Genomic DNA, 24,116 nt, shown 5'->3' on the forward strand with positions numbered 1-24,116 from the left:
GTGCATCGTCTGTGGGCAGATGAAAATATCTTTGGAATGATTTAAAGGTGGAAAGAAACATCTACGAGCCAAAATGTGTTCTCCAGATATCCGCATATTGACTATGTAAGACTCTTTATACAATACTCACTAAAGGCCAAGGCAAACTCCAGAAGCCTACAAATCTTAATCAGAAGTGGAAAATATTCTTACATAACTTGGAATCGAGTTAACTGGGAATGGAAGCTGGAAAATCTTTATGAAATTCATTAATTCCACTGTTTACTTGTGCCCTTTGGCTGCAAGTTTATCTTTAGCCGGAGTAAAGAGTTAGAGTTTTAACAGTACTACATGTTTGCACCAGTGAAATGGAGCTGAGGGGTTAAAAACTTGCACTAAAGGAATGTCCCTGGCCTACGTTCAACCGAATTAATAAACAAAAAGACATCAGTGTTGTTTATAGGCACCAAAAACGACTCAATAACATGATTAAATTAGTTAAGACTTTTAATAGCTCTGTGTAGCAACCAGCATGTGCATTACTCCATATACATTAAGCAATTTTCCAAAAAAAAAAAAAAGATCTATTCAAATACAATAAAATACTCAACTGTAAAAATTCACATAGAAAACATCTTAAAAATTAACAAAAAGGAATGTCCAAGTTGTTTCCAGTGAAGTCCATATTCATCAATCGTTTTTAGTTACAGTTGTAAAGCATGCCCAGAATAGCACAAGAGTAAAGTGTGCCTCACAGTGCTCCAGCATAGGCACAGCAGAGTACATGGGAGTTTATGGTTTGGTTGGGTGCAACCAATTTCTCTTACAAGTTCCCCAAGTATGAAAATGGAAACTTGTAAAACTAACATGCCAACATCATGTGACTTAAAATTAAAGGTGCCTTGTGTAACTTTTCTGTTGGAGGCTTTCTGTCTTCTTGGAGAAGAGGTGGGTGACCCCACTAACACTCAATGCCTGTTTTTCTAGGTATTTTTGAGCTATAAAACAATCTGTAATTGAATAAGTCAGAGCTTTTAATGTCAGACTGAGGAACATTTCAGGCACAGTAATGATGAATCCATACAAAAAGGGTGACGGACCCCCAACCAAAAAGTTACACAGTGCACCTTCAAGCATGTGACATTGTTTTGTGTAAATGTAAGTGCAAGTTTTGTTGGCAGATATTACAAGCTAAGGAAGGTCTTTGATATGTTTATGCTTGAAATCGGGAGCTAGACATGGACCACAAAAGTCCACCCAGTGCTATTTAAACATTTAAACAGTGTGCCTGGGTTAAACACATTCATTTTTGCATAGGAGAAGGCAGCGAACGTGACCATTACATTAAGAGATTTAGAAGTAAACATGTCAACGTTGATATATGTTGATCATGGAGAAGGTCAGACATCAGCAACCAGCACAGCACATTGAGGATTTTTAAGATTTTGAGTGCACAAAAAACATTTAGAGAAATAGACCTGTCTCCACAGTTTTCAGGCAGTCTCAAGTGTGCAACATTACCACAGAGCCGCTTGGGAAACCTAACATTCAAGACAGCATCCATACCTCTCTGTACAGTAATGAGACGCTGACATAGACAAACTTTATGTGCGCACAAGTCATTTTAGTGGCTTATTTTACACAGTCAGAGACACAGACACAGGAATGCAGTTGGGTAGCTACAAACGCCCTTTTAAATGCTATTTGGTTAAGTCTCCCTTTTCCAAACAACTGTACTTCCTTTTCCCTTTTAAGGTTTATACCAAATGAATTAAAGTTTGTCTCATTAAAAAACAAAGTGGTTTTAAATTTATCAACATATGTGTTTTGATGTGCCCTTAGAAATAACCCATAGAGACCAGTGTAACAAAAGCACTTTTGAAACACCTGAGTGAAACTAATATAAACTTTTCTTGGTTGGCACCATGCTACAGTAAAATAAACTGTGTCTTATGAATATGTATGAACAGTCTTGGTCGATAGTTTAAAACAGAGGCTAGAATGGATCAAAATGCAGCTCTTGGCTAAAATACAGAAAGTGAAATGTCAAGAAGGCTGTCTTTGGATGTGTCCAAAATGCCTTTTTAAATTCAAAACTAAATAATTACAGAGATGGTCGACAGAACAAAAGAAATTCAAATTAAAGTGTGAAATTGGCATACTCATTCTGGCCACATTATTCAGTAAACCTGTTAAGAATAGATAATATGTTACAATCCAATAAAACAACCAATGTGTTTCTTCAAGAGACATTTGAAAGAAAAATAAGTTGGTAACAGTGACTTCTACTAACGTGACGTGATAGCACTTTATAATAACTGGACCTTAATTAGCCACTGACAGTGTTCTTTAGCCTTAATAAAGACACCTAGTTTAAGAATGATTCAGGCGTAGTGACTCCTTAATGAAGGGGTTAGGGTTTTCATGAAATAGTTACTAAGCCTGGATCAGTCTTAATAAAGTATTTGCTCATTATGAATTAAGTCTTTATGTTTTATCAAGGCTGATTAAAGTGTAGTTACTATAATAACTAACTAATTCAGTGTTATCACTGATGTTTAGGGACTGGAAAAATGCATATATGAAGTGAGTTGGATTTTTGAAGATGCTAAAATTTTAAGAAATGCCAAACTAGAACATGTCTCCATGCACTGAGTTGCTGTCTTGTGATACAAAATAAATAACAAGTGCAACTAATCAAGTCATCGGTGTGTTTATTTCTAGTCAAAATTTGGTTTCCCAACACAAAACCGTTCTCTACTCAGTATATTATTGGCCCCTGTAATAGCTATATGTACTTGAAAGCCCTGTCCATGTCATCAAATTTTAATTGGATCGAGAAGGGACCGCCTCCAGAATATCCTCTAAAGATTCAGACGATTCAACGTTTGACTCCTCTGGGTCTTCTAGCCGTTGTTTTTTCACTGTGGATTTGCTTGGCGTGGGCGTGTCTTCCTGCATCAGCTCCTTGGCCAGGATGTTAGTCACTGCATGGCCAGCTCTTCTGTGGTTGGCTAGGGAAAAACCACAACAAATTATTGGTAATGTCTTTGATATGAGTAAACAAAATACGTCAATATTGTCACTGCTTGCCAAGAGTAACATATTGACATCTCATTCCCATGCAAAATCAACTACATTAGTTGATTAACCAGCATCAGCCTCAACCATGGACACTTAATGCAAACTCCATGCATTTAACATCCAGATGACTTTATATCTGTGGTGTGTGTGTGTATGTGTGTGTGTGTGTATATATGTATATGTATATGTATATGTGCATCTGTGTGGATTAATGTGAAATCTAGACCAAGTCACTACTCATGTCAGATTAGACCTGCTCTGCCCTGATCTTCATAGAGAGTCAAACAGAGTAAATGCAAAGAAGGGTGTGGCGTTAAGGTCAAATGGAGAAATAAGAGGATGGTAAAAGTAATGGGAAACTATGTAGGATCAGGGATACTATGAATCATGCTGTGGGAAGATTGGGTAAGCTTAATCAGAATGTGGCTGACATGGATAGAGAGAGAAAGAGAGAGAAAAAAAGAGGATTTGAAAAACAAAAGTGTGTGACAGTGTGTGCCCTCAGGTTGCTGTTCTAATACAGTTCTACCTCTTTCAGTGATGCTCACTCTCCTCCTACGCTACATCCACCTCCCTCCCTCTCTCTTTAGTGAGCTTCATTTTGCGGTGTGCAAGGACAGCTGTGCCGCAGCCGCCATTTTGAATTATATAGGTCAGTGGGAGATTGTATTTGTGTGTTCACTCTTATCCTGCTAGATGTTAAGAACTCTTGAGACGTGCAGCTGTGACATGAATAAATCATGAATATAAAACATACATGATGCAAATAATTAAAATCACACACATTTAGAATGTGTGAGTAACAACAAAGAAAACACATTCTGTATTCACATAATGTAAAATCAGTAATGACACATGCAAATGAGCCACACAGACACAACCATGAAACCACTCAGTTTTGTTAAAGATGCACTACGTAACTTTTCTGGTGGTAGGTATGCTACATGCTTGTTTCAATGGAGACAGTGATTTCCCTGGAATGTTCCACAGTATGAAATTAAACATATCAATAAGCAGGTGGCTCCACTAGGTCAAGTTATAGATTATTTACTTTGACCAACACCTGTAATAAAATAAATGTAAGATGGACACATTTAATGTCATTGTGTGGAACATTCCAGGCAAAATAAAAATATATCCATGGAGACAAGTAAGTGGCATATTATGCTCCAGATAAGCTACAGTGTGGTGCACCTTAAAAATATTTTCAAAATACACATGGTGCCACAAAAGGCCATGTCCACACCTGCATGCTTTCATTTAAGTAGTGAACTGGTAATAATAGCATATCTGCATTACAGTACGTTATATGAATTACAATAAAACAAATATAAATCATGCAAATTGAAAATTCTAAAAACACCAATTCTATCCTCATTCTAGACATTATTGGTAGCTCAGTGAAAACAAACTGGTGTGGATGTAGCCAAAGTTACCGATCAGGTCTCCAGAATTAGCTGTGACAAAGAGACAATAGAGTCTGGGGAGAGAGGGGAGAGGCAGATTAAGAGTTCACAACTTAACAGGTGTCTATGAAAGGAGCCCAGCACAATGTGTCACATTATCACTTCAACACACTTACTCAGTCCACTGTTCAACACCTCTCCTACTTTTCATTCCAAATTTAGACAGAAACTAATTACAAGTTATGTAATGACCTATAAATTCACAGTATTTATAGCAGTGGTTCTCAACCTGTAGGTTTGGGCAGCCCTGGGGGTTGCAAAATAATTTCAGGGTCTGTAGATGATACTGGAAAAAAAGATTTAAATGTATACTAGTCTTTAACCCTTCAAATGTGATGCATGTAGATTCTAATTGTTAGGCCTAGATACATTAATTTGGTAGGCTGTGTCCTGAAAATAAAACGGTTAGACATAAGGCTACTTTAGCATTTTGCAGGTAGGATTTTTTTGTTTTGTTTTGTTTGGGAGTCATGAAAAGCCAGCTGGTGTTATTATGGGGCTTGTGACTGAAAAAGGTTGAGAACTACTGATTTATAGTACAGTGACAGGCAACAATTCAAAAAACAATTCACAAAAGAAAATGTTGAAACCATTGTCCTGGTAATAAGACAACAGCAACACAGCTAGGACATGAGAAAAGACATTTAAGTACAAGCATTTTGACCAGGCATGAATAAAACATTGATAGTTAATGGCTACATCAAAATCAATATTTAAGCTTGAAGGAAGCAGTAAGTACTAGTGTTTGCTAAGAATAACTCCTGAGTAGTTATTCTAATGGGTTTAAGACTATAGGTGTGGGATGTCTTAATATATTTAAGAGAAATATTATGTTTGTCTGAGAGAGTTGTAGCATGTTTTATAGATAGAACAAGGATTTGCAAAGCTTATTTTGCAAATCTAACTTCATTACACACAGACACAAGTACAGCATGGTGATATTGTTTGGAACACCCCAGGGAATCTATTTCAGGAAGGGTCTTAGAGGTTAAAGTTTATATATCTATGACAAGATTCAAGGAGGAATATGTGGACAGTTAAGCAGAATTGTGTAGCTATGTTTTGGGTGACTTCTGGCAAGATGGACACAAATTCAGAGTCTTGGCCATAACACCCGTTACTGTTGAGACTGGACAGGGTGGCAGCCATGTTTGTTGGTATTAGAAATAGCTACTGTATAGAACAGGTACAACATAATGGAGGGTTTGAACACTGAAAGTGTGCTCAGTTTAGCAGAGACTAGTATCGCCATCCTCAGGCTACACTGTAAAACTGCAGCTGTGCACCCGAGCACTGTGGGAAAGGCTGACGTCACCCTGCTCTTCTATTGGCTGAGTGGTGGCATCTCTGTTCTGTCTTTATTGTGTCCATTGCATTAATTGTTTATGGAGCTGGTAATGGTGTGATTGATGTGGCCTGTGGGTGTGAACATCTGTGGGAGCACTTCTATGTTTCAGACTTTTTCTTCAGAGCAGACGGGGAGCAGAGCAGCGTGTGCCTCTTTTGTTACTCTCTCTTTTATTTCAGAGCCCTGTTGTGATTGGAGCTTTGTCCACCAGTTGCTACTGTGATTGGTGGTTTTAGTGGAGGTCATGACCCAGCAGATGGGTCTATTGCCAGTCTACAGCATGGCATGCCTCCACACAGACACATGTGGCCTCAAAGGATGCATTGTGCCCAATCAGGCTAATTGATCCACACCATTAAAGGGTTTAAAGAGCACACTGGCAGGGAGTGAAATCAGATTTAAAACAGTGGGGTTTAAGGAAGTGCATGCCACTGGACAGCACTAAATGTGGATGGATAAGTACCGTATATGTATGGGAATGCAGAGTCCATTTGTCTCTGTAATAAAATGCGAGCATCTGGTGAGTGTGTTTTGTCTGCACACTGCACTGGGCAATTCCACGCAGCCTACTCACTTTACTCAGACAGGGGAGGTCAAAGGTCAGGGGGTGCAGGCAGCACAGCCTCGTGGCTCTGCATTCAGCCCTATTACTTTGACACAGAGAGCATGACAATACACTCAGCAGGGCAGCAATAGTCTTTTAAAACCACACTAGTGACATTTCAGTCTCCGGGCGTGTGCACAGAAAGCACACTCTGTGATGCTTATGACTATGAGTAAAAACTTTTAAGTTAGTCATTTGTTGGTAACTATTAGTATTTATGTATTTGTGTACTTTTTCTGCTACAGTTATGCTTTAAAAAGTATAATATTGTTATCAAACTGATGTAATATCAGATTTAAAGCAGCAGCTGTTACAAAGAAATGGTGGTGCATGTGGTTCATGTTGTTAAACAGATGTCCACCTTGATTCATGTGAAACATTTTCTCTTTAGGCTGGTAAAGAATTCTGCCACATTCCAGAGTCATGTACATAGTGAAACATTGGCAAAGTGGGTTTATGTTTTCTTTTACTGTTAGTTTTTGTGCTCGATTGCATGCACACTTTATTTTATTAATAACATCTACCTTAACAAGTTAGTTTCTTGGGTTTTACCTCATCTTAATTCATGAAAATGTTTTATGTGTCTAACAAGTAGACTTCATCCTAATTAAAGTATAATATGGTGCTCAAAAGTGGAGGCAGCTTTTCACTGTATAAAGTAATTTAGCTGTGTAAGAGGTGACATCATTTTATTGTTATGCTCACAATAATGCCTGTAATGTTTTATAAAAATGGGTAAAATCCCCATACAAGTAAAACCATTTAGAAATACAGCAATCCCACACTGCCTAAAACTATTATGACAATGAGGTAGGGACATTAGTGGCCTCAGTGGGGCCTGAAAACACCCAGAAACAGAAGCCAGTCAGCACAAACTCTGCCAACTCTGCCATTTTCAGAGCTCTGATTAAACTAAACAACCCAGACAAAAGACTAACACTGCGGCTGGTATGAGATGTTACTGTGGGGCATACTTTAGCTATAGTGTGGGTAACATATGACTATTATAAAACTTGAGCCATATTATAAAGCGATGTAAGTGTGCAGACAAGTCACAATCCTTCAAACACAGGAAATCTTAAAAAAATAAAAGCACAGGGGCAGTCAAAGGACAGAGTGGAAAAGCTGAGCAAAGCTGCAGTATTTTTTTTCTTTCTTTTTACCAAATGCAGGCTCCAGAACAAATCTTTTCATTTTGTCTCATGAACACATGGTTTGGCATTTCCTGTGAAGACTGTGAGGTGGTCAGACACTAAAATGTGCGACTGACAGAATCCTGGAGTGAGGCCCTTTTTGAACACTTTTCCCTTCTATATATGTACTGGATGAGTTGTACTGGCATTGTATTTGAGACACACCACACCTGTGTTCCTTTGCAAAAGCTGGAAAATAACAAAATGGAGGACAGAGATTTCTTTATCCCCAAATGAATCCATGAACAAAAGAAAGTCTACCCTCTGGTCATGGTCTTTACACTGTGAGCACTGCTACACATCTGGCTTCTATTGAGAGGGATTGGGTTGCACCACTGCCCTGTTATGTGTGAATGTTGAACCCACACAAGGCTCACACACACACACACACACACTTTGAGCCCATGTTTCCCTCCCTCTCTTGGTAATGGGCATGGCACACTTTCCCGCTCACAAGGCCGGGCTACATACCAGTTGTTAAAGGGGATCATGTTACAAAGTTACTATCACCACTCTGACACATTCTTCCATGTTAAGTTTTAGAGGGCACAGAATGAAAAGTCAACAACTACTGACAAGCCTACAAATCTTAGCACAAAGTGAAGGGAAAACAGAAATAAAATAGGGTCTAAACAGGGGCTAAACAATGACTATACCTGGTAAAATTCAGGTCTAAAACAGAACCAGTAAACTCATCTAAAAACAAATCAGATATATTTGTTGTCTAAATCGCTATACCCAAACAGTGCAGTTATAAACAAATGCACAATGTAATGCTAGGAGTTGTGGTTGTTATAAAGACCACAAACAAAGGTAATAATAATAAAAAATGTAATGAGTGTGATATATTTGGAACATTTGTGGCTTCAGTATTCCCATAAGCATATTTTCCTGTTTTTATTGTACACTACCCCTCCCACTGAAAGCTATGACTAAGAACTAGCAACCCACAGCCTCTGAGCCATGCAACAGATGGATCAAAGATGAGATCAGCTAAAACAAATTCTATTCCATTCTATTAAATTCTAATGCAGATTTGTATTAGCGTTAATATTTACCTGCTTGTCTTGGTCCTCTCTTCCTCCTGAAGGCAGCTCCGGACTGTAGCGCCTCCAACAGGCCGTCCATGATGCCAGTCTCATCTCCCTCTGTAAGCACAGCACACATGTTATCAATCACAAACACCAAACATCAAATCAATCCAGCGTGGGCATTCGGAGCTCATACATGACGCCAAGCTATTTTTACGACCATGTTATTTTAAATCACAGCTACTTGTATGTGTCACTCTTTCCAGTAAAAAGAAATGAGTAGTTTTGATAAATGTCCCAGGCCTATTCACACATACACACACACCAAAACACACGTGACCAGATGTGTCATTTACTTGCCACGTGGCCTTGTTGGGAAATCTGCTAAATTAACCCAGATAGGCAGTGACCCACTTCTGCTAACATCAGCGCTTAGGGGCAGCTCTCATTCACTTAGCACTGAGGAGGGACACGCCCACTCAACATCTCCAAATGTAAATACTGAATGAGTGTTAGGTGCCCCATAATTGCCAACCAATTACATGCTACAAGAAAGTTACTGCCCTGTCATAGTAAAGTTTGAAATGTGATGAACAAAAATGTGCAGAATTGCAAATAGGAAGCATCACTAAGCCTGAGATGTCTGTGGGAGATTGTGGACCTCCCTGCTACTGCACTGGTACTATTTATTTTACAAAAAGTGTTCAGTCATGGTCCAAACTCAGTTATACTCTTTTCACTGGGTGGCAATCCCTGTTTCAGAGTACTAAAGAATCTATAACCTCATTTTGTTCTATGTGAGTGAAAACAACTTTTTTTTACTGAAAAATATAGTTGACCTGCATTTATATATGAATTGGGGCAAATTGCACATTAAAAGATTTAAACTGTTTGTCAAATACTGCAGTAGAGACAAATTATGTATCACATTTATGAAACATAATAATCATTTTCAGTTTTGTCCTTGCTCTGCCTGATCTCCATTATCATTATTGTCAGTAAACATAAACACACACATATATGATTATTATTTCTTTATGTACTTAGTACTAGGCACACTTTGCAACTTTTCTGGTTGGAGAAAGTTTTACCATGAATGTTCCACAATATGACAAGGTTACAAAGAAAACAGAACAAAACAAAAAACAAAAAAAATCTGCATTGAGGAAAATCACACTCTTTATTTTGTTTATTTAATTATTTTGCATATGCAGTTGTAAATAAGGAGACAGGCTTCAGTCCACACATGTCATGACATGACCACTGCTGTGAGTAAAGGTGTCATGGCAGCTTTGTGGGGTAAGAAAGAGTGTGTTGGCTGAGCTCTGGGGCAGATGGTTTTCATTATTTCTATGTGAACCTGAACACGGACAGAGAAGAGGGGGCAGAGGGCTGGGCTAAAGGTTTATGTTGTCACTGACTAGCCTCCGCAGCAGCATACTCCTCACTAACACAAACACATACCATATATTTAATCCTGAAAGTTAAGCCATGGGGCAGATGGTGTGCGGTCACGCCTCTCACGCCACAGTCTCCACAGAGCGCTCCTAAATCTTTCACAGCTCAAATACGCCTCTCATTGTTCATATCTAGAACTGCACTCTGGCTGCAAATAATGTAGGGCATGTTTTCAGTCCAGAGGAAACACATCTGGCACAGTTCCACAACAACTAATCACATGCTGTGCTTAAACCGCTGGAGTTAGCACAGAAACACAGAAACCCAGTTGTGTTAAAGAGCTGGAGGACATAGAGAGACCCAACAATGACTCCCCTTTGAGTTTCAGGACATATGTGTACATCTAAAATAGCAGCTCTATTCTCTCTATGGTGTGACGAATAGTTATAGTGTGGCTGTTTTGAGTGAAATTTCTTTTAAGGAAATTAAGCTGATCACATGTTGACATTTATAGCAAAGATATAGCCTTAGGGTATACTTGTAAATACCCTGATTGTTAGTGTGAAAAAAAGTCAATATTTTATAAAGTAGTGGGGGAAATTAACTTGTAAATGGATATAACAGTATCTTGTACGGGTCAGAGTATATTCATAATAGCAAGACTATAACTGTGAGCAGCATTTATAGCATCTATATTATCCTACAATTATAAGTAAACCCAAATGTAAATGCTGTTAATGACATTTTAACTTTACATTATTGTGATTCAAAGTTTGTATTTATAGAGCTAGCCATATACTACATTAATAGTAAGCTATTAGATAATGTGAACAAATTATATTCCTATTATACATATACGTATGGGTGTATGTATGTATGTATGTATGTATGTATGTATGTATGTGTGTGTGTGTGTGTGCGTGTGCGTGTGTGTGTACAGTACAAAATGGGGGGAAAAAAAAGTTTTGGGGTGAAAATTATATTTTGTTTACATAATACGCAATTTATTTTTGCTATATATAAATATTTGTTAAGTTCAGTGATTAATGTACAGAAGCAACCACATAAATTTTGAAACTATGTCATGAATACGGGTGGGTTCATACAAGTTTTTCTTCCCACTCCTTTTTGAGAAATGTGCTTTTCTGTTGTTTACAATGTATATGTAGTATACATGATTATTGTTTCTCTCTTGGCACAAACTCAAAATAAAAACAAATCAATCAATCAGTCAATCAATTATTTGTTCATGGTGTTAATTGTGAATGATCGTACTTACAAAAATTTTACAATGTGACATCCTTAAGTGATAAGATAATTTCGCCAGGTTACAAACTTCCTTTAAGACATTGCAGAGTTTAGACTAGAGAATCCAATAAAAAGAGACAGATTAATTAGTGTAAAAGGATTAGGCTAAGAGCATTTAAAGATGTCCGTATTAATCCCATCTAGTATGAAGGCTTGCACTGAGCCCATGTGATCGTCTGTTTACAACACAGCTATAAGAATTAAATTTCATATAGAAATGTACTATATGAAAACAATGCATTGATACGTCATAATGTATAAGTGCAGTATTTTTAACTATTGTAGCTTTAAATCACTGCTGTTATATTTCAAGATCAGCAGTGTTGTGTCCTCAGCCTTTCTCCTCTCCCTCACTCCACTAAGAGCGCACACACACAAACACATTTAAATCCCCCTGAGAGCATCTGCTGCTTGCTCCACATTTCTACCCTCCCCCACAACACTTACCCTACAAACTGAAAAATAGAGCAAGAGCACGCATAGTGGCCATTCCCAGACCAGCAATTCTGCGGCTTGGTCAATCCCACACACACACCCTTTTCCCACAAACAGTACCACCTTACAGCAAATAGCGACACCTAGTTGTAGCATGTGGAAAAGCACTGACTGTGTTGTGTGAGTAAATATTATGTTTGTGAGGCAATGCTCAGATATATTATTATGATAAGCAGTTTTCAGCACATAGGGGATAATTAAAGTGACTCAAAGGCAGCTTGTGACTGTGGGCATGAGGGAGTGGCACTAAACTCAAAATAAACTCTGGAAAAGTTGGACAATAGATGGAGATTTTTAGTAATCAGAACTTTGAATAAAGTATTAAGTATCACATTAACAAAGTTTCTATAGTTGTTCAGTTATAACTACAGTAACTATTATCACACGCCAAGAACATTTATGTGATAAGTGGGGGCAGATGAGGTGAGTGGCTGACTGTTTCACTCACACAGGAATGCCAAGGCCGGGAAACACAAATAACACTAGCCTATATGCTTCAGCACACGTGATGCATTGGTGTAAAAGTAGGCGCAGTAGGACACAACAGATATGCAATGTACTTGTGAATGAGTTGACAAAAACAATAACAGTCAGTCTATAAAGCAGCAGAGACTGTATTCAAAACAGTCTGTGTGTAATGGCTGTGCAATATGGACGTTAAACAAATCCAGAACAAAGAGCAGGCCTGAGTCGGCTGGATTTGTCTATGGGACAATTTAAATGGGGGTTGTCAAATAACCCCAGGCCACAGGCAGTCAAATATGCCACCTGTATGTAAATGTCCTTTAGCTCACAAACGTCTGCAAACATCAAACTTGAACATGAAATCTGACTACCCAATTCACAGTGCTTCAAACTGTTTACTGGGAGTAAAGATTTGAACTTTAAAGTGTTCTTTAAATAAAAGGGGAGAAAAGGAGATGAGGCCAGCTGGAACATGGAGCTCTGGGACAATGGCCAAAGAACTTTGTAAAACTATCACAAGCCAGACACACACTGAAGTCTTTACTCCCAGTTGCCTAAACACACATTGCACAAACTTATTGTGCTCCTAAAGTGACGGAAAAAGGGAACAAAAACTACCCTCTTGGTTTTCCTAACACACATGCAGAGTGCTGAGGTTGTGGCAAATTTGGACTGCGGAGGAGTCCCAAGAGCCCAAGTGGAGCCAGAGAGAGGAGGAATGTATAAAAGTAGGTCAGCGTCGAAGGGGGAAAGTTTCTGTATCTGCGGGCTGCACTGTGAATATGGGGATAAGAGCTTCTCAAAGAGTGACTATAACACTGTTAAACACACTGTGCCACTCTCAGCTTTAGATAGGAACCTAACTTTTGGGAAGATTTAGACTTCCTTTGGCTTCTCCTTCAAAGTCACAAAATCCCTCATGTATTTCTGAAGTGAAAAAGAGGTCAGGCAGTTTGTTGAATCCCTCCACAAAAACTTCATTGTTGTTTCTCTGCTTGAAGCACGGATCATCAACATTTGATTAACTCTGGCTTATAAATCCTGCAAACTTTTTTCTTCATACACGCATTACAAACACACAAATATACTGTAAACTGTGGACTGTGACTGCCCCCAAAAGGACAGAGCTGGGAATGCAAAGAGAGTGTGTGGAGAAACAGGTTGAATGCAGCTGTACTGACCTGCATTGATGTCCAAGACCTGGCTCCTCTTCAGTTTTTCCTCCTTCTCCTTCTCTGCCTTTTCTCTTGCCAACTTGGCTTTCTTAATCTTCTCCTCAGCCTCCTTCCTCTTCTGGTTCTCCTTTACTGCTTGCTGAAAAAATAACATTAAACACAATCAATCAACAGATAAGATATATTTTAACACACACATGAATTTGAGAATATATAAATGATTCTATGATCAACTAGTCAGCAGTGGCTGGCTTAAAGATGCACTATGCAACTTTTCTGATACTCATATCCATGGAAATGTTTTGCCTCGAATGGTCCACAGTAATGAACCTATCTATCTTGCAATTGTTCAAATATTATTTGCTTGAAAAACATGCATTCTTATTTCTGTCACTTTACTGGTCTTAATTTTAACTTGGGCTCTTTATCATCTGCTTGTGGAAAATTCCATAAGAGTAAAGACATCTCCATGGAGACAAGCAAGTAGCAAACTCTCCACCAGCAAAGTTACATAGTGCACATTTAAAGATTAGGGTGACTACCCCAAAATAAATGCAGCGGATTATGAGTGGAATGAGAAGTTCAGAGCATGATTTTTTGCTGTTGTGAGGCCGCAGGTGATGTGTAAAGTAAAAATATGTCAAAGATTATAATACATAATTGTGTCTAAACAAACACAGTTGTACCGTTCATGTTTTTCTCTTTGATCTATTATGTTTGTGCTCTTGCAGCAGCTGCCTCCAGCATTAATCCAGAAATAGCAAGCCTTGCACCTGTACATAATCACTTACTTACCCGGAACATGTTTATGAATGTTTTGAGGTCTCCAAAAAACTCCTCCACTGAGACTTTACTGGGGTCAAAAACAAAGTAGTTGCCCAAGTCTGTGTATTGTTTCTCCATGTTCTTGTGCATCAGGTCCAGTTTCTCATATTGTTCCTGAGCAGTGACGACAAAACTGTGAATCCTATGTGTTAAGGGCCGCACAGTTAATAATATATCTGTACTGAAGCAAAATAAACTATATTACATGAAAATAAAGTAGGTATAGCCTCTTTCATGTAATATTTAAGTGCAGGTTTAGACTTATTGTAAGGTTTAATGAGACTGATGCCAATGTGAAGGATATAGATAAAGTCTCCACAAACTTGTCCTTTTCATTTTGTGGAGGAGGAAATGTTTCCAGGTCTTTCTGAAGGTTTTTGATCTGGCGTCCCATAAGCTCTAGGTTCTTCTGAAGAGTCTCTGCAGATACTGGAGAGGGAAATGGGAAAAGTAGTTTAATAAACAATATTACACACACATAACACAATATTTAGTAATGCAATACAAGACATAGGCCAGAGACTGTAGAGGACCTCGTAATATTAAAAATGCAGTAAAGACTGAAGTCTGTGTAATCTCTCAGTCACCCAGGTAGGTTATGATGCAAAGACAATTGAATTCTCTCAGCTGGAAAAAAGGTTTTAAGAGTGAATATGTTTTGCAACTCACTCTGCTTTATTAGATGTGAAGAAGCTACTTGAATGAGTGGTGAAACATTCACTCTTAAAAATTTTTGTACAGATGAAAGTAGGACAATTTTTTTGGAACAGTCAACTTAGATTGTATTTGTACCTCTGCTGGCCTTCTCCACGTGAATGAGCTCATCAGGAAAACTCATAATATCTGGGTACTGATCTTGACACACTTCAGCCAGGAAATGGAGCAGTGTCATCTTCAGATCTGCAGATTTGGTGTCCCGTAACTAAATAAGAAAGAAGATAATATAGTAATACAGATCAGATGTAACTGCTGTCTTGGATGGCAGCATTTACCTTGCAGAGATACGAAATTGAGAAACCAAATGCTTTGCCATTGCGAGACCCAGCGTTCATGTAGTTGCCCACAAGGAGAATAATCTGCAGTAGTTTGGAGAAGGACTCGCTTTTGGACAGTTCCTCACAGGCTGCGGTCACAGACACCACATCAGGTTTAATGTTGTTGAGCTGCTCCTCAAACTGAAGCTTGAACAAAATAGCCTGGAGTCGTGGCATGAGCTTCTTCACACTGGATATCTGCAAATATGAAGAAAAAAATATCAGTACTTCAGTCTAGTTTTATTTCTAATGCTTCAGTTAAAGAGCATTTATGTGTACATTAGGGCTGCACACTTATCAGCATTACAGTCTCAAAAGATCATAGATTCTTAGTGCCCAGGGGTTAGGATTTAGCATAACGTCTTCTGTGACTGTGGAGCCTTGGTCGAAGTGGCAGATAAGGCTGCAGTGTCTTGGCTTTGGGGAGGATGAGACTGTGGTAGTATCTTATTTGAACAGTTACAATCATGGCATCATAAAGACTATACATGTCCAAAGACTATGAAATTAATTTCTTGTTTAATTTAGCAGTTAATAGTTTAGTCTCCTCTAGAATGTCTACAATGCCTCTGGATGCATTGAAAATGTGCACTTTAAAATGAATCCTTATTTGATAACATAAATTGCACAGCGCACATCATCACAATTATTTTTTTTTCCACTTAAATTATACTGCTTTGGTAAAGACAGGTGTCCAGACTGTGACAGGATGTGTGTCTAGAGTGACTGAAGGGGATTTTGCCCATTAGTCATATCCTCCTCCGGTGAATAAGGCCCTCTGTGCTTTGCAGCCTGACTGTCCCTGTATCTTAACATACTGACACTAGTAAAATGGTGCATCAATTTCCTTTCTGCATCATTTACAATTTCATGTGCCTGATACAATTTGTGATGCTTTGTTTTAGTTAGTCATGTAGGAGTCAGCTGAGAGTTATACTTCTTGTTTACAGCTCTTACATGTAAAGAGAGCCTTTGTTCTTACCACGACTCCGAACTGCTCAGACTCAGCCAAATCATCATATTCGTCCTTCATCTCGCCCAGGACACTGAGCTGCTCTGGGCCTGGGAGCTGCTTGATGAGATTCTATGTGACAGTGAAAGAAGAATATGTACAATATAAATGGATGGTTCAATAAAGTCAAGATGTCCACACTGTAACATTCAAACGAAATGATGTGAAATTGTATTAAATTGGTAATAAACATTGTATTAAAAGGTACCTTATTCGTAAAAATGTGAAAAACAGAACAGATTAATTTAAAGTTTCTGCAGTGGTCCAAACGTATTCCTCTTTGTTAAAGCATCGGGCTTTTCACAACCAGGGCGGAGTTTTGCCCTCACATTAATGCTAACAGTGAACCAACCTTACACCTTGTTCTGGGAATAAAAAAAATTTTCCTAAGAGCTGCCTTCACAAAATATTTGTACTGAGGCAAGGCCAATTTACTTTATTATATGAAAAAAATTATATTATTCAAACTTTCAAAAGAGCAAGGCATGTTAATCAATTATAGTTCTTCTTTATGTGATAAATGAAACAAATCAGTGTTTTATACCTGGACCATGGACTCTGTAAGGATCTTCTCATTAACCTCCAGAATTGCATTTTTGATCTCTTCATATGGAAGACGAAATGATCCCAGAAAGATGGCTGTAAAAGAATTACATTTCTTTTACAGAAGAAGTACATTCAATGAAATACATTTTCGTTAATTTCAAGGATCTATTGTAAAGTCTTAATCTGAGGGGGGGAAAGGTTCTTACAAAGATTCTGTGCAGACTTTCCATCCAGAATCTTTAGCTCCTTAACTTTCTTCTTCTGCATATTCTTCTTGTCATCTCCACCATCCGTCACATTTTTGGCTAAAGATGGAAAGGTAGGAGCAAGAAATGAATGATAAGGAGGAACACATCAACAGCATCAACATTAAAAAAGGATAAAACATGTATTATCATATGCATCTTACATAATGATGATGAATACAATTATAAAATAAACCAAAAGGATGAGGAAGTGGTATTTGTGTGTACACAATGATCCAACTGTACTTAAAAGTAGCATAAATCGTGTGGGTGGACAACACTGTGGTATTGTTTAAGGTCAGACAATGAGGTAAAGGGAAAAGCTCTCCTCACAGCTGCCATATGTTCTTCCACTTGTGTGAGTGAGCCAGCTGCTGCTGCTGTGTAGAAAATGTAAAGATAGAGAGAAGAACTGATTTGAGGCCGGAGAGTCTATTCCCCATCTCTGTCCACTCCTGGTCAAACAGTGCTTTGTTTTAGTGAGAGGGGAATATGTTAACAAGCCAAGTGAGGCCCTTATTTCACCACTTACCCATTCATTCAGAGCACCCACTACACAATCAGCCAGGAATGTCAATAAGCGCCTTTGTGCCACTCAGTATAAAAATCAACTCTTTATTGTCTGCATCTGTAACTCTCCGAGCTTAGAGGTTTGTAAACTTTGATACTAGATAACTTAGGCTGTACTCAGAAGGCAGCTGAAGTTTAAAACCAGATTTTGTTTTATATAGACAGTTTAATAATTGTCTTAATCTTGCTTTTGATTAGCAACTGACCCTGTTATTATCCTCCTGTAGTTAACATTTCTGATCAGTCTTGGTATAGAATAGGTCTGTGCAATACAATATTTAAAATTATTAATAATAATAATAAAAAAAAAAAAAAAGTCAGTTCTGAACTATATGGGTGCTAGTTGCAAGTACAGTCAAAGTTAGTTTTTTGTTTTAATTCTGGTTCAGTTCAAGTTTAATATGAGGTTATTCCACAGGATTATTTTTGAAATTTAAAAACCAGTGTCCTGTTAAAATTTTAGTTATTTTGATATTAGAAGTAAATTCTTTTTAATCAAGTGGAGACATTATGATAGATCACTGACATTATTGTACAGAGTGTTAGAGTCATAATCACAGCTCATTAAAGGGCACATAGGAAAACCAAACAGGAAGTACACCAGCACAAAATCACTATCTGGAACATTTCCGAGGAAACAACATGATCTCTTTCCACAGCATGACACAAGCCCCACGGGAAGCAGCCTAAATTAAAATAAACAAGGGGAAATGGGGGCTGCAGCCAAACTGCAGAGTTTCTGGGGAATAGAAGACTCCCACTGAGAATCAATGAAACAAACAAGAAACAAAATATATCTTGGTGAAATGGTGAGGTGGATATGACTTTAAAAAGGTGTTTGAGTTAATATGCATGCACCAAGTTAGATAAAGTATAGAGGCTACAGAAGCAAGGAGCCTGATCTGCAATCTTAAACCCAGTTAGTGGGACAGCTCAGCTCAGAGCATCGTGTCAGTGGGTCAGCAGGCAGGTCTCTTAACATGGGATTGTGAGTGTGAGCATCTGTGTAACAGTGGCAGCAGAACTCCAGCCAATCAGATTGCTCAAAGGGATGTTGACATCATGGCTGATTCATAAAATGGGGTCTGGTGTACAGATTGTAAAATGGCTGCTCTCTGGTTTCCCACATGCCGGCTCCATCCATTTATGGGCTGATGGCGCCCCTAGTGCTGAATATGTGTATTTGCCCTACTTTGCACTTAGTCATTGTGGGGGAGGAAAAAGGATGACAGAGGCAGATGACACAGGCACAGACAGACATTTTTTTATAAAATAAAGAAAAAAAGGACAAACAACATTTTTATTTATCCAGCTGCACTTTGTCTACTCCTGGACAAAAAAACAGCAGTACTTCTAAAATAATAATCATTATCACTTGTACCAGTACAAACACAGCCTGTTTTACGGGAAGCCCCCCCTCCCCTTTTTGTGCAAGCCAACAGCTGCCTGGCACTGAAAGATGATGAGGCAAGGGGGGGTACATGCGTGTGTGCACGCATGCATGTGTGTGTGAGTGTGTACCTTTGGTGTCATGAAACCAAATTCTTCCATTTCTGACTTCTGTTTTTAATTACAAAAAGGACAGAAGAGGCAGACAGATGAAGGGGGATGGAGAGGGGGAGACTTCACAGACTCATGAGGAGCCAAGTCATGCAGAGGTCTCAGTCAATATGTAACTCAGACTGTGTGAGTGTGCACAAAGAGTGGTCTGTATTGGTCTGAACACCCCCTCCTCTCACACACTCCCCCGCACTCCTCTGCTGTTCTCCATTTCCTTAAAAGGAGAAATAATGTTCACTGGAAAAGGTGATGAGTATCCAGCCTTGAAGCTCCAATGTGAAAAGTTAACAGAGGAGAGAGAAACAAAGAGCAAATGTATAAAGGACATGCACTGTCTACTTTCATTTGTGACCACAACAGACAACACCCTAACTTTTAAAAGAGTCAATAGTATTCTTTGCAGAGAATGCCTGTACTTTTCCTTCACATTGTTACTTTGATGCCCACTTCCTGTCACAGCAGTGGTTTATTTTTAACCCACTAAAAGCTTTCAGATGATGGGCCCCTTTGTATATGTGAAGCAGCACATGTTCAGAGGCCCTCTGTTGGCCAAGTTTGAGAAAAACAAAATAATTTAATAATCTACAAACTTTTCTTCCCCCACATGCAGACAGCATTCCAGAGTGAACAAGATTAAATGGAGCAGTGGAGTTATGGTTTCTACATCAACAGGCTGCAAGTTATGTGGAAAAAGTCAGATATAAACAAATCTTAAGTCCACATGTCATTATGAAGACTACCATAACTCCAGGGAAACTAAACAAAGTCTTGAGAATTTGCAATTAAACAACCATACCTTTTTAATTTTACAGTTAAAGTTAGATAAAGTTGTACAAAAAAAGTAGTGGAAAAGTTTGACAAAGCAGAGCACTCTTTGTCTAGAGGGTACACAATACCCTGACAGACGGCCAGCTGTATCCCAGGTCCTTTTAAACTTTAAATGTCTAGTCTTGTGTCACTCTGTACAGCAGTGTGTATGTGCGTGCGTGCCACAATGTAAGAGTGTTTGACAGAAGGAGAATAAGAGGTTTCCACGGTAACCCCAGGTCTGAAAGAGCCCCTTCATCCTGTTTTTCTCTGTGAAAGGAAACAGGGAGAAAAGATTCCTGGCTGTGTATTGAAAAGGAGCAGATGGCTGGGTGCGGCAGGAGGGAGGGGGGACGGGGCAGGATGTGGGACGGACATAGGCCAGGGGGCGGGTCAATGGGAGGGGCTTGGAGCTTGCTCACATGCGCTCCCCTGGTGCATGAACAGCGCAATTGCAGCCTAATATTTATTTTGGGGAGTTTTAAATAATAAAAGTTTATATGCATTGAGGATAGAAACGACTGTCAGCTGAGAAAAAATAAGCTAAAAAATGTATAGTGTCTGAACTTTAAAATCAAACATAATATGCTTGTTTTCACAATAAAAGTCAGTTTTTAATACAGTATATACATAGCAAGAGAAATTTATGTAATGGTTTGTTGTTATTATTATCTTTTTCTCAATTTTAAATCAAGAATATTTTATTTGATTAATTCTGAACTATTATTGGTCATGATAATTTTTTTTTTTTTTTGTATAGTTTGAAAAGTAACATTTAAATATACCATGGAGATATAATTTAGACATTAGTGCATTCATTTATTTGTGCTTAGGCAAATGGAGTATATGCAATTTAATTTTTTTATAGAGAATGTGCATTAAATGGTATATGTTTTTTACAGCAAAAACTGACAGCACGATGTTTGTCTTTAAAAAAAGTTCCTAGAGTGTTTAATTCTTCAAGAAAACAAAATCATTGAAGTTAAATTTTAAGTGTGTTATCATATAATGTCTTTATAAAAATTTATGTAAAGTTATTACTGCATTAGTCAGCTTATTCAATTAATTTTGTATGTTTTACATGTACTTGTTGACACTACAGGAGGCATAATGTGCGGAGCCGCAGACGGCGAGGTTGCATTCATACATGGAGTCACATTGCCCTCTAGTGGCGAAGTTGTGAATGACAGTCAGTGATTGTCATTAACCTCAAGTATCTTGCTCATTATTCTGCATTTCTTTTGCTGTTTAAGAAGAAGACGGGTATCTGTAATGGCATAGGGCAGAAATAAATTTGAAAAAGTAGTAAGAGGTTTGGGGAGAGCTGGAGTTTTAAGTGTGCATGGGAGAGTGCTTGTGTGTTTCTCTCAGGGCCAATTTGACCTCTCTCTGCTCTTCTGGCCATGAAGGTCTTCAGCAATGACGCACACACGGCACGTAGCAGCCTCCCTGATTAGACCGCGCACACTCATACACACATACAGGAGGATGCTGGCTGCATTGCTGATAAGGTTGCACTACAGTCAGGGCACCGACACAGCACTACCTTGAACTCAAATTCGCACTTTCTGAAATCCCACAAACAACCCCATAAATCCCTATAGCAAATAACACACAGGACATAGGCAAGCCCGCGCCCGCAAGCACAGCACAACAACAAGAGTAGAAGAGGTGAGCCAGGGATGGTGTGCTTATTAAATCAGTCCCATATCAGCCAGTCTCCTTGGGACAGAAGAAAAGATTTACTACAGCAATTACACGGGCTAATTACAAGGAGGGGAGATAGGAGGGATTGAGAAAAAACGTACAGGGAATAAAGCAAATCAAATCAAAAGAAGAGACAACAAATAAAAGGTAGCAAACTGTGACGATGACAGCCAATAAAAGAGCACGAAGGTGAGGAAAAGAACTTTATGACCTTGAGACAAAGGGCACGGAGGATGATTGATGAATGAAACAAAAAGAGGCCTTATACAAAAGTTCAGTGATTAAACCAGGGCTATGAGTCAGGCAAGCTGTGAATATGTGTTTATTATTCTAACTGTGAGTGTCCTTGACATACACTAGGACTTTAGTGTGCCCTCTAGAGGGAGGATAGTGAATTACAAGCTCAACAATGTCATTGGGTATCACTCATTTGCTGTTGTAGATTGTACATGATGCAACATGCAGAAATAGTATATGTATGAAAGTGTAGCCTTGCAGCATGGGGATTGCTCAAGCAGATAGCTGGGTATGTAAATATCAAATATGAAGACTGACATTTGTTAGATCTACACTACTTCAACTAAACTACATTTAACAAGATGTGCAAGGAGTCAAGCGTATCGATTGGATTCATTTTTGACAGTCCATTTGTAGTCTATAGGTATGGATGTCAGATCAAATATTTGTCAAAATCTTTCAAGTAGCAGAGGCTCCATACATCCAGGAATTTTATATTTGCATGATCAAGGAAGAAGGCAGGCTCACTGACATTCTCATATGAAGGAAGAAATGGAAACTTATAAATGAGGTTTCTATCTCAATTAAAAAGTTAGATGAACTGTAACACAAATGCACCCCTTGAGAACACCCTGCCCTGGGCGAAGAGGATTAGGTCGAGCATTCACGTCCGCCTTCAAATATTCATTATCACCTTATGGAAAGATAGTGGTGGAGGAGAGAGGGTGGGAAAAGTCGCCAAAAGAGCACTGCAAATTGATGGAGAAGTTCTTTATAAATTCAGAGTTCTGACTTATGCAAAGTAACACAGATGAAAGGGCCACAGACAGAGATGAAGGTCTATGTGGTGTCATGCCGCAGAGGACAGTTAAAAGGCGATGGTGGAACGCTAATCCTGCCGCTCCGATCCTCTTGTGTCCGACCATACATCACTTCACTCGTCTTTATCTCTGCTTCACTGATGAGGACAAAGAAAAGCACTCGTTTGCTCCATCCCTCCCCAATTCTGCCCCCTCCCTCCTCCTCACACGGTCTCTCCAGGCTAAGCTCGCAGGCCTGATTAGTGACTTGACCGTGTGGTGGAATGAGTGGCACACATGTACAAAAAGACACGAAAGCATTTACACATATGCGCCAAGGAGGGGACAGGGGCCAGAACTACTAGGTCTAATTACCCCTTAAGCACAGCCCAGGGATGGCGCGCGGGCTGGAAGGAGGCAGAGAAATTTTTGCCTCTTCAAATGTCACTGATGGCTTACGGGACACACATGCGCACAGTGTCTAAGAAGGGGTCTTATGGGCAAAAAAATACTCTGCAGCTTCTTATACCTACTTGTCACTGTATGCTTTCTTCAAACCAATGTGCCGGCAAGGAGAAGTTCAAGAAATAATAAGCACAACTAGAAGTACAAGTATGATGTAGAGTCAAATAGAACTAATTCAAAAGAAGCTGGTGTGTGTCAAGAGACTGCGGAGGAAGTATAAGCGATAAGAACAAAGAGCTTTCTGAGACCAAAAGACGAGCTCGGACTCAATTATATACTGACTTGTGGGAAACCTTAAGCTATTTATTTTATTTACTTAAATCACAAATGCTGGCAGAAGTAGCAGTTCATGTGCCAAGAAACAAAGGCAGCACATATTTGCATTTGTGTCTGAACTCAGCTCTTTGTTTCAGAGGCTTAGGGGATCTCTTTTGCAGGTATTTGAGCTACATCAATGACACTAGATCATAGTCGAACTAAGTAGCTGGAGGGGCACGACAACCATGATCTGGCAACTCTCACTCCAAATGGGAAAGGAAAAGTCTCTCATCCAACTGCATAAAACTTACTTCCCCCTGTAAGAAAGCGAAGGGAGTATAACAAAAAAGGTATGCATGACAGAATCAATGAGAACATCTGTTTGCTGGCCTCAATCATGCGTTGGCTGAAGGAGGCTCGACTGTACCACACATGCTGCACACATCGGATCCCTGGCTGTGCTTCCTGAGGCGTCGAGGGACGCGTTGCCAATCAAATAGCTAT

The 24,116-nt window shown here is 39.0% G+C and overlaps 1 protein-coding gene across 1 annotated transcript in view; it reads right to left on the minus strand.

Moving 5' to 3' along the window:
- Positions 1–468: 468 nt before the first annotated feature.
- Positions 469–24,116, minus strand: part of LOC110162382 (protein diaphanous homolog 1) — a 72,042-nt gene continuing 48,394 nt past the window's right edge. Inside the window, exons 18-27 of the mRNA XM_055159315.1 lie at positions 17,170–17,268; positions 16,962–17,056; positions 16,388–16,489; positions 15,364–15,603; positions 15,164–15,293; positions 14,675–14,800; positions 14,342–14,505; positions 13,553–13,685; positions 8,733–8,822; positions 469–2,993 (exon numbers count right to left, since the gene is read on the minus strand). Coding sequence (XP_055015290.1) covers positions 2,806–2,993; positions 8,733–8,822; positions 13,553–13,685; positions 14,342–14,505; positions 14,675–14,800; positions 15,164–15,293; positions 15,364–15,603; positions 16,388–16,489; positions 16,962–17,056; positions 17,170–17,268 — 1,367 coding nt within the window. The 3' untranslated portion in view covers positions 469–2,805. The remainder of the gene's footprint in view (positions 2,994–8,732; positions 8,823–13,552; positions 13,686–14,341; positions 14,506–14,674; positions 14,801–15,163; positions 15,294–15,363; positions 15,604–16,387; positions 16,490–16,961; positions 17,057–17,169; positions 17,269–24,116) is intronic.

Source organism: Boleophthalmus pectinirostris, unplaced genomic scaffold, assembly GCF_026225935.1.
Source record: "Boleophthalmus pectinirostris isolate CB_2022bp ecotype Guang Dong unplaced genomic scaffold, ASM2622593v1 HiC_scaffold_23, whole genome shotgun sequence".
Taxonomy (NCBI): domain Eukaryota; kingdom Metazoa; phylum Chordata; class Actinopteri; order Gobiiformes; family Gobiidae; genus Boleophthalmus; species Boleophthalmus pectinirostris.